At 39.6% G+C, this 11,370-nt stretch overlaps 1 protein-coding gene across 1 annotated transcript; it reads right to left on the reverse strand.

Annotated features, from left to right (window-relative positions):
* Positions 1-633: 633 nt before the first annotated feature.
* LOC126393478 (collagen alpha-1(XXVIII) chain-like) lies at positions 634-10,649 on the reverse strand. The gene is made up of 23 exons (XM_050049665.1): positions 10,587-10,649; positions 10,474-10,542; positions 8,791-8,859; positions 8,606-8,674; positions 8,283-8,351; positions 8,099-8,170; positions 7,842-7,910; positions 7,681-7,752; positions 7,410-7,478; positions 7,208-7,276; positions 7,045-7,113; positions 6,886-6,954; positions 6,230-6,298; positions 5,968-6,036; positions 5,640-5,708; positions 4,693-4,773; positions 4,529-4,564; positions 4,407-4,443; positions 2,794-3,351; positions 2,342-2,664; positions 1,974-2,229; positions 1,387-1,578; positions 634-1,302 (listed from the first exon to the last, which is right to left on the reverse strand). The coding sequence occupies exons 1-23, from the start codon at positions 10,647-10,649 to the stop codon at positions 1,295-1,297; spliced, it is 2,526 nt and encodes an 841-aa protein (XP_049905622.1). The 3' UTR covers positions 634-1,294.
* Positions 10,650-11,370: the final 721 nt, after the last annotated feature.

The raw sequence follows: 11,370 nt of genomic DNA on the forward strand, positions 1-11,370 counted from the left end.
TGTCCAAAGTCATGGCAACTATTAAAGCCCAGTGGGACTCCTAATTAGTAAACTATTAAACACAGGTGTGCTACAGAGAACTATCAATTTAAATGTTTAAAACACATGGATAGGAAAAGACAAGATGTACTTAATTTATACAGCAGAATCCATGTGTAAGAGGAAAAACTGTGTACTTTACATTAAAAAAGACGAACCAAAACCTTGGTTTTAAAGTTAGACTTAGGAGATGGTTGTCATAATGGTAATAGTGATAGGGGTTATTTTACTCTACCCTTTGAAACCTGGAGCGACATCACTTTTCTTGTGCTACTTCCAGATGCTTTTTGTTAGTATTTAAACCTTTGAACCCTGAGCAAACTGGTGTGATTTCTTTAAAAAACATGGGGACTTGAGTGAGTGATGTCCAACAAATTTTACTTTGATTGATTTTACTATTACATTTAATTTTTAAGCACTCTTTCCATGTAATTTTCTTGTCTGTCTGTATTTACCTTTTTTGAAAATACTTTTCTTGTTTTTAATTTTCTATTTCTACTAATTTCTTGCTAAGTTTGTTGGTTATTGTGTTTTTTCCATGTTTAAAAAAAATCAAGCTAATTTGCTTATTAATAAACACACACAAAACAGGCAAACCATTATTTTACATTTTATTATTAAAAAACATATAAAACATTTATTCAGATATGCACACACTGCCCAAATAGACAGGCCTTTCATGGATGGACTGCAGGAAGTCTCAGTCTTCATCACAAGATGACGATGATCACAGTAGACCTCTGAAAGTAGTACCCAGACAGAAATGTCTATTACAGCTGCCAGTTATAACCTGAACGGAGACATTGTAAAAACAACAAACAGAATGTACACAAAAGCACTCAGCATATTTCAGTACATGATACCAACAAAAGGTATGTAGCACATGGCTCATAGAGGTATAAGAGGTTAATCTTAAATTACAATAAAAAGTTGTTATTTGAAATGTAGGACAGTCAAATATTTGAGGTAATAAAGTTTGTTTTGTAGAAGTTAATGACTTAATTAAGTCATTTGTTAGGTGGAAACAGCAATATGTCAACAGTTTATCAGTATTTGATTTTACTGGTCCTTACTTTTTAACACTTACTATTTGTAAAAAAAAAACAAAAAAAAAACTAATTTGTGTTTGAGCACCAAAGTGTTAGACAAGTGCATGAAATAATTTTCTGGACCCAACTGACAGAATGCATCACGTAAAAATAAATCAGCAGATTGTAGAGTAGTAAAGTCCATTTTCTGACAGCTTCTTCTCCTTTTATCCTGCTGGGGACGAGACAGTATAATATTAGGACAGTAACAATAAAACAAGACTGTACATATTTGTCGTTAAAAACCGACAGAAGTTACCTGTTTTTGACTGAACGCAAGTCTTCTTGCATTCATCCTCTGTTTCGTAACGGTTGTCATTTCCACCGCAGCCTCCATACCAAAACTGTGCACAGGCGTTGGCCTGCTTGTCATAGTACCACTGGATGCTGTAATCTCGGCAGGTACCTTGGTCCAAGGTGAGGTTACAGCGGGGATCAACAACAGGGGCCTCTGATGAAAAAAATAGTGTGTGAGATGCATGTTTTTTAAAGAATATTAATGTACTTCATGACAATGGGCCTTTTCCACAGCAGACTTATTTGACTAAATCATAGTAGGAAATCCACAGGTTGGTACCACTAATATTAAAAATTGTCTCTGTTCTTTTCAAGTGTCCCTGTAAACCTTGACAGTGTGACAGTAAGCCAGCATGTTTAATACCCAGAACTTACTGTCTTGTTTTCTCAAGATATCTCCTTATCTCAAGATGACAAAACTTATTTTTAGATAATTCAATAATTCACTTGCAATCTAAAGATAATGATATTTAAAAAATGCAAGCACGGCCATTCACATCAAAATGTCCTCTGAGAAAAAGGCCAGTTGAGTAAGAATGCAGTTCTCACCTTCAGGTAGGACTTGATTCGCCACGGGCTGCAACCGATTCGTATTTAAAGATGAAACTGAGCTCGCTGTTGACACAGATGTTGCAGACGAGGATGACAATGTAGAAGATGACAAGACGGCTTCAGTGAAGACGGAGCTTTCTCTCACAGGAGATAACGATGTTGTTTTGTTGACTACAGCTACAGCAGCTACAGTATTACCACCCCGCCCATGGACTCTTAAATCTAAATCTTCACCTTCATCATCGTCCACGACCTGGAATAAGATGACAACATAAAAATGTGTTAGTGTTGTAATTAATTCTGCACTATCAGTAAAGAAAATGACTGCAGAGTTTAATTGCAACAATGCAAATGAGTTTTCAGACCTGAACAGGAAGAGGATCGGCACTGATGGGCAGTGTGAATGTGTCTCCACGGCCTCGGCTGGTGGTGCGTCTGTGATTTTGGATCTCCTCTTTGAAATTTTGACCATTTTCAGTATTCCCATATCCATTGTTTCCATAACTATAAACATAACCATTATTGCCATGGCCATTATATCCATTGGTATTCTCTCCATGTCCATTGTTTCCATTAATACCATGCCCATGGCCATTGTTACCGTTCCAGCGTCCATTGGTAATGTGATTGTAAATGAGGGCGCCATTTTCATCTTCACAGAACTGGCTGGCGAGTTTAGACTCCAGTGCTGAAAAAAGAAATTAAGAAATCAGTAAACTTTAGGCCAATCTCTCAGCTGAAAGCAATTTTACCTCTCTATGTTAATGAACACACTGCTGAAGGCATGGTATTTAAAACATCTGACTGCGATTACCACCTGGAAGAGTATTGAAGTCATCAATAAGGTACATGTGTTCGCTGTCGGGGTCCGAGGCAATGAGGTTGAGTTCTCGCAGGAACTCAGCCTGCGTAGGATCAGAAGAATTGACAATCCCCAGGGCGTACATCTCAATGTTTGCAGCGTGAGCTTCCCTCACAGCTATGTCAAGTTTGACAGGCTCTCGTTTGTCAGTTTGACCATCGGTGATGACAATGGCTACTTTTCTGACCCCTGGCCGAGCGCTGAAGAAAGCCTCCTGAGTGGCCTTTCTGATGGCGGTGCCAGTGTACGTGCCCTCACCCATGTAAGGCATTTTTCTGATTGCCTGCTTAACGTCCTCTTTGCTCATGTAGCGAGCTAAGTTGAACTCCAAATGGACATGCAGACTGTAGAGGACCAGTCCAATTCTGGTGGTGTTGCGTCCAATTGTGGTGCCGTCCACCAACCTGGTGACAAAGTCCTTGATGATTTCAAAGTTCTCAGGGCCGACACTCTCTGAGCTGTCGATGACGAACACAAGTTCCATTGGTCTTTCTTTGCACTTGATGCCACATCCTGCAAACAATAAAAAACTGTCATTACTGTGCTGTACTGTGGTTTAGCTAATGATAGTTTTAGAGCTGCACTAATCAATATTTTCATTGTAACCACTGATTAAATAACTATGATTAATGTGAAAGGGGACACTCACAGTGGGGAACCCACAAAGATTCATCACCTAATTCTGCAGGTCCCTCTGGCTCTATGGAGTCTTTTAGCATCTTTTAGGTCACTCTTTTGATTTTATGGCTGGCAACTTTATTTTTTGGTTCATTCTTACTCTCATCGTTTCTACTCACAGCAAGCTGCTGCTCTGTTTTCAGTGAAATGGCTGTAAGGGTGCTTTTACACCTTAAAAGAAGGTTAAAAAGAACTTTGGTCCATGTTCCTGGTTCATTCGGTTCATTTACACTGGTGTGAAAGCTTTCCATCGAGCCCTGGTGTGGACTAAAGCAGATCTTTAGCAGCTCAGGATATTCTTCTGCAGAGTTGGTAGAGACCAGGGGTCTCATTTGTAAACATTGCTTACGCACAAAACGAGGCCTGAAAGAGGCGTACATCACCTCCCACAGGAAGGTTGTGATATACGTAAACAGCCTTGATGGGAGAAACTTTGAGTCATGCTTACAAATATTTTGGAGATAAGAAATTGGCAAGGCAGATGGTGAGATAGAAGCCTGTTGTTGTCAAATATTTTTTGGCACACGCCATTTTTGGCTTTTGTCCGTACGTACATTTTTGGTATGGATCCTACGCACTGTTTTATAAATGAGACCTCAGAATGGAGCTAAAAGGACTAAATGTTGGTTTTACATTTGTCAGGTCTAGATAAACATTAATCTTAATGGATGCTAATATTGTTAAACATTGTAACAGATATAAAATGGTGCCACAAGATTCTAAACCAAACCAGTACCATATCACAACAAAACAGCTTTTATACTTTTTATACTTTGGATCTACATTCGTGCCACATGTCAATTCAAAGTAACTCTACTAATAGATATATTCCCTTTAGATACCACCTACTTATCAATACTAATACCGGTTAGCTAGACTTGTAGTCTTACCACAGATTTCTTTGATCAGCTTAATAATGTCTTCTCTCTGAAAAACATGAGAATATGTGTATTAGTACAAAATCACTATAATTTATTGAATGTTGAAACATTAGTTGAATCGATGAACTTACTGTGAGGCCTGGTTCTCCTTTTGCTCCTGGTCTTCCCTGAGTTTGAGAAAAGTTTGAGAAAACAATATTTCTGTTTCAGCCCACTACATCAGCTTAATTGAGACTTAACATTGGCGGTCTTATTATTTATTGGGGGAGTGAGGATTAGGATTGGTTTTGCTTACTGCTTCACCGGGGACTCCATGATCACCCATGTCTCCTTTTGTACCTTTCATTCCCCTCTCACCCTGTGATCCACGATCACCCTGAAACATAACAGAGTAATTTGTCAACCAGAGATCAGTTGATTAGATGTCAATAAAATGTTAAAATGTTAAAGGGGAACTCTGGTATTTTTCAACCTGGCCCAGATTTTCCCATGTTTTTGTGTCTAATTGACTTGTAGGAACAACAATTTTTGAAATGGTCCAACACTGAGAGATTGCTGCAGCTGTCACCAGCAAAACAAGCCACAATGTAACCATTTATGTCCATTAAAAAGGCTTTTTTTGTCACTGACAGGCTCAGATTATTATTATGAGTGACTTACAACATAACCGAAAAGACCCTACAGAGAAATTAAACATTTTTACGTACTTTTCTGTTCCGCGTCCCAGTCTCACTAATGAGAAGTCATATTCTGAAATCTTGAGATTTCCGTTTTCTTCCTTGTTCCAGAAGAAAAACGGTGGAAATGCAAATGAGAGCTGGAGAGAGGACTGTCCCTAATAGTTTGTTTGCTAGAGAGCAGAGCGTATATTTGTCTCTTACATGAAAGATCTTCAGTGTTGTGGCTGAATATTTGGCTGGTTTCAACAAGCTGAAAAAAGTTGCAAGCGGAACAAGTGAAAGATACAGAAAAAACGTTACATTTCTCTGTACAGTCCTTTTCATGATGTTGTAAGCCAGACATAAGGACAATTTGAGCCTGTCAGTGGCAAGAACAAGGACATTTAATGGACATAAATTGATGGGGCACACCTGTGCTTACATTGCAGCCTGTTTCACTGCTGCCAACTGCAGCACTCTCACTTTATACAGGACGAATCACTTATACACAAAAACATGGGGATGTCAGGTACATGTTGAAAAGTGTCTGAGTTCTCCTTTGAGATAAGTGCAAATCGATCACCTTAGGTCCAGGAAATCCTTCTCCTTGAGGCCCTCTAGGCCCAGTCATACCTTGAGATCCTGGCTCACCCTGAAATTAGATTGTAGATTTTAGTGAATCATACGGGATCTTTCCACACTCTTGGCAGATCATAAATCATTGTTCTGTTTTGTCCTGCAGCGAGTTTGTCAGGCAGTTCTATTGGGTAACATGTCAGCACCAATTATTATAAGTACATCATGTTGCTTCACTCTTATTAGCTGTGGACAAGAAAGTACAAATCATGATCATGAAGAGCTTGGTAAGTGCTTGAAAGCCAGCATTTATGTAAAACAGTGGTAACATTTACCTTTGGACCTTGAATACCCTCTCCTGGGCGTCCAGTGGGACCTGCAGGTCCTGTCCTCCCAACATTACCCTTCAAACAAATGTTTAAAAGTAATTAGACCACTGGTTTATATAAAAAAAGACAACCTGCAAACTTGCATATATTGCGTAATCACAGTATAACCTCAAACCTCATAAGGTGTCAAATGTTTAATATGTGTACTTATTAGCTATGATTCAGATTTTATGATTAGATCAAGCTGTTTGTAAGTAATCTTTCTTACAGGGGGTCCTTGTAAGCCCTCTCCAGGTGGGCCGGGCAAACCTGGCAATCCTCTAAAGCCAATATCGCCCTGAAATAAACATGACATTATCAAATGCACTATGAGCATCCAAATACATAAATCCAATCACCAGAATAAATGTTGGCATTGTATGTTTCTGCAAACCGCGGGTATGTAACATTTGTATGTTATTGTGTAGCGGATATGTTGATACTTTATGTTTCTTTACTTCACAGCATTGTGGTTATCTTGTGGTTATGTTAAAGTTAAAAAAAGATCATGTTTGGCTTAAAACATCTGCTTTTGTTGACACGATCACTGCTGGAAATGTTGCCAATGTCTCCCTAAAAATCAACCAATCTTGTAGTTTGTTGGTCTTTAACAGTGGTCTGCATTGGTCTGCAGCTTGGCAGCCATCTCCCCAGGTGTCACGCCATCCATCTCCTCCATCTTCCAATGACAAAGTCAGCTCATACACATGGAACTGCAGAATTACGTCCCTTAATAAACATATGATATGATACCTATGAAATGTACAAATGTTACATATCTTTGCAGAAATGTACAAAGCCAACACCTTCTTGTGGTGACTGGGCTGAATACATATACATTCACATATAAAAAACACACACAGAAAACAAAATGTAGACACAAACCTTTGGACCAGGAATTCCTATTCCTTCTGGGCCTGACTCGCCTGGTAAACCTGGCAGGCCCGGAGGACCCTAAAAAAATACATAGATTAGATCAAACTAGCTTGCACAGAACTTACTGGTTACAGATTTTAGTTTGTGTAAAATGCTGATAACACAAACCACAGGGCCCTGGATGCCTTCGCCTTTCGGACCAACTGGACCTGATAAACCCGAATGACCACGCTCACCCTGGTTGAACAAAATTTTAAGATGAATACCAACAACATTATGCTGATTAGAACACTATGGTTAGAAAATGTTCTTCAAAAATTACAGTGTTTACCTTTGGACCAGGTAATCCATGGCCTGGTTCCCCAACAGGACCAGGGGGACCAATGGGGCCTACATCACCCTGGAGACAAGACGGTAAAGTCACACTGTTGAATGGTGGCAATAATTATGGATGCATTACATCACATCACACTCTATTTGGCAGCTCTTCTGGCTGCCTGCTACTTGTCTACCTTGGTGCCACGTATTTTTACCTTTGGCCCTGATATGGATCGTCCTGGCTGTCCTGGTATGCCCTGCTGGCCTGGTGTCCCACGTTCACCCTAAAAGATGAGAGTTAAGAGACTTAAGATCCAATTAATATCTGTATTTTAGCAATACTGTAGAGGACTTGTTTTCTGGGTAAGTGTGGCATATATCTTCAGCAGCAACGTATTCATCATAGAATATATGGAAGGAGGCTTACACTACTTCATCATGGAGTCTATCACACCACAATAAAACACTTGTTCCATTAACTCTTACCTTTGGTCCTGAGGGTCCTGAGATCCCAGGAGGACCATGTAACCCACGGATGCCCCTCAGACCCTGATCACCCTGGGAAGGATTACAACACACATTATCGGATTAAAATTTGTTTTTGTATTAATTCTGAACAGCACAAGGATATATAATCCAAACCATACCTTCTCCCCTTGAATGCCAATTCCTTGTGCTCCCTCAGGACCTCTTAAACCAGGTAAACCAGCCTCCCCCTAAGAGAGGAAAGGTAGATGAGACAGAGGCAATCCTTTTTTAAACCATCACCTGTGACAAGTAACTTAACAAGTTTGTTTTCATTGTATACCAATGGACAGAAGAAAGGAAGATAGAGTTTAGATACCACTAAAAAATAAGGATACGCAGTGGAAGTTTTCCAAAGAGTTGGCACAATGTTTTTTACCTTCTGCCCCGGAGCTCCATCCTCTCCTGGAAGACCAGGTACACCAGCCAGACCAGCTGCCCCAGGGTCTCCCTGTAACAGCAGAGTAGTTTTATTTGATATTTTAAGGATTTAGTAAATTAGCACCGTTAATTCAGACCATAACTAAATTGATTTGTTTGGTTTAGGACACGTGTTGCTTTACCTTTGGACCAGGTTCACCAATGCCTGGCTCTCCTGTGGCTCCCTGCTCTCCCGGTAAACCTTGGTCTCCCTAGAAATAGAAACAGCAAGATGATAACAGTAATTATAGGACAAAATGTAATAAACCATCAAGTTCTGGACTTGTTTGGTCCTGCTTCACAATGAAGTGAGTGAATAGTATTCAGTTGTAAAGCTAACCTGACCTGGAATTAAAATTCAGAACCTTGTTTGTGTGAGGCAGCAGTATTAGCCACTATACCAGCTCTCTCTGACCATACAATCAGATGCAATGTTGCATTTCATACAGCAGGTGTTTTAACAAACCTTAGGTCCAGGTAAACCTTCTCCTGGATGTCCTCTGGCTCCTGGTGGACCTCTTGGACCCTCGACTCCCTGAGCATTAATAAAGATTAGAAGGCTTTTGGAGCAGAATGTCCTAATACTCTGTGTATACAAATATATGTCAGTGTGACATTGTGGAAATATAGATTAAGAGAATTTGTGCCAACCTTCTCTCCCTGTATGCCCGCTCCTGTCAGTCCAATTGGCCCTGAAACACCTGGAGGTCCCAAGTCACCCTAGAAGTAAAACACCACAGTATTAGTTCTCAATGACTCTCTTGGCAAGTTACTGTAAATGTGCATATATATATATACAAATATGTGGCAATGGGGTGTTAAAGAAAATAGAAATAAAGCCCCCAACATATTGCAAACCTCCACCAAGGTCTAATAATTTTCCCGTTACAAACTGTACAGAACAACAATGCCAACCCAGTTACCAGAGGAGAATGCTGGTATTGTACGTTTCTGCAAAAGCAAGGTTAAGTTACATTTGTACGTTTCATACCTATCGTATCAGCATTTCTAAAGTGATGTAGTTCTGATTACATGTATACAAGCTGACTTTGCGGATGCAAAGATTCCACTATCTATTCTGGTAATTAGATTGACAATAGACATGAAAATAAATGGTGATGTCATGAGTTAGCCTTCCTCTAAATACATTTTCAAATTCTCTGCTCATTATTCAGCAGTGTAACTAGTAACATCTCCTTTGCACATCTGCCAATGATCTCCATGTTTTTTTTGCCACCTTCACTGGCTAACCTATGGCTGACCTTGTTTATGGGAAAAAAAAGTGTAAACAGCAAATTATACCAGGACTGTCACATTTGAGGTACTTAATTCTATTGAAATTTATGCATAGAGTATTTGAATTTTGGGCGATACCCAGAGTTCTGATAATTCATAAATTATACAAACATGCACATGTGCGATGCACATTCCTGTCAATGGTTTAACACTATTCCACTAATCAACAGGTAGTGTCAACGAGCCAAGAAACGCAAGAATAACTTTAGTTAGGCTGCGGTCAAAAAAGTTAAATCCTGTCTTTTCCTAAACACTTTTCCTTGACCTCAATGAAAAATGTCATGAGGTCAAGGAAAGATGTGAAGGAGAATTCATAAGGACTTAGGATAAGACAACAGCAAAGATGGTCTACTAAAAGTACATCTTGGATACTTTACCCCATGTGTTATTATGTTGTTTCACACATAATAATGTTTACATAAATGTCAACAACTTGGTGAAAAATATTGCTTCATTAACAAGATCAGAAATGAAATAAAAAAAAGGAGTATAGGCTACCAGACACAAAAGTGAAACAAAATGGCTGTCACATTGTCAAAGACTGCTCATGCTTACCATCCATTCCACTCATATTTATTAACATGAATCCCAATTTGTATGACTATGAAAATAATTGTAAATTTATGCAAGATATGCATATTGTTTGTTTTCATGAATGGCCAAATGGTGTGTCTCTTTAAATACTGCTACTGCAAGGAACTGTGGGAAGACATTATCTCCCTTCTTTTCGTAAAGGATGGTCCACTGTGTCCTATGCTAAAGGAGGCACTGAAGCAACTTTCCTTATCACTTAGAGAATTCAACCAGCTGTTATCATGGCTGCCATTTAGACACTTCGAGGTAATTTCACATAGTTAGGAACCTTTCTAAGCAAAGAAGACTATTTGACTGCAGCCTCCCTTTAATGCTCCAAAGAGCCATCTTTAAACCTAGAGGACATTTGGGCTCCATTATTGATTTCATTGGATTTCATTTGTTGTGTAGACGTGTGTGTTTGCAGTATACTTTTTATTGTTAGATGACACATTTAAAACGCACCTTTTCTCCTTTGATTCCTAGACCCTGCTGTCCCCTTGGCCCCCTCGGCCCAGCGAGCCCCCGTTCCCCCTGTGGAACAAAATCAGGTTATCTGTCAGTTACATCACAGTCACTTGCCTCTGGATCACAGCCAAGTCTGCATTGTTCTCAGTAACGAGACTATGGAGGAAGAGCATGTTGGCTCCTGTTATCCTCTTGTGATTGATACAAAATGATCCTTTGTACAAAGAATGGAAACTTTTTCCCAGTGGCAGTGAATCATGAAGTGAAACAGATGCTGAACAGCAGCCTGAGCAACATCGAAGAGTAATGAAATGCACACCTGATACTATATACTTACTTAATGTGAGTGTGTGTATGTGTGTGTGGAGAGGAGAGGGTGGGAGCACCTCTGACAGAAGCGCTCCAATCCCTTTTTTACAAGAGTTAGAAGTCAGCAGTGAAATAAAACATAACAGCTAGGAGGTCTGGCACAAGCAAAACAGATGTGTTGTTGCTTGAGGACATTTCCAGTGTTCATTTTCTAAGAGCTTTCTTAAACAAATAAAAGTGTACATAAATTTCTTTACAGAGAATGCGCCACATAAATACGCCCCCCCCCCCCATCGTCAACTGAACCTGCACGTTCTGTCTTGTGAGAGTATTGATGTAATTCTGTTTACTCTTAATGGATATCATTCCTTAATCTCACTTCATTGTGGTTAGGGGTTTTCTGTCCTGCTGCACAGTAAGACATGCTGCTGTCAAGTCAATAATAATCTCCATGCATTGTTTATATTTGAAGCCATATACAACTGTACCAAGTCCTGCAAGTCTTGTCAACCCCTTGGTTGAATCCCAGCTTTCTCCTTTTGAATGGGGTATTTGCAGAGTTTACTGTAAAGCATGTGTCCCATA

Source organism: Epinephelus moara, chromosome 7 (assembly GCF_006386435.1).
Source record: "Epinephelus moara isolate mb chromosome 7, YSFRI_EMoa_1.0, whole genome shotgun sequence".
NCBI lineage: Eukaryota > Metazoa > Chordata > Actinopteri > Perciformes > Serranidae > Epinephelus > Epinephelus moara.

Coding starts and splice junctions, on each gene's coding strand:
- LOC126393478 (XM_050049665.1), bottom strand. CDS start 10,649: ATGCTCTTCCTCCATAGTCTCGTTACTGAGAACAATGCAGACTTGGCT. Junction 8,860..10,473: donor TAGGAATCAAAGGAGAAAAG/GTGCGTTTTAAA, acceptor TTTTACTTCTAG/GGTGACTTGGGACCTCCAGG. Junction 7,479..7,680: donor CAGGACCCTCAGGACCAAAG/GTAAGAGTTAAT, acceptor CTCATCTTTTAG/GGTGAACGTGGGACACCAGG.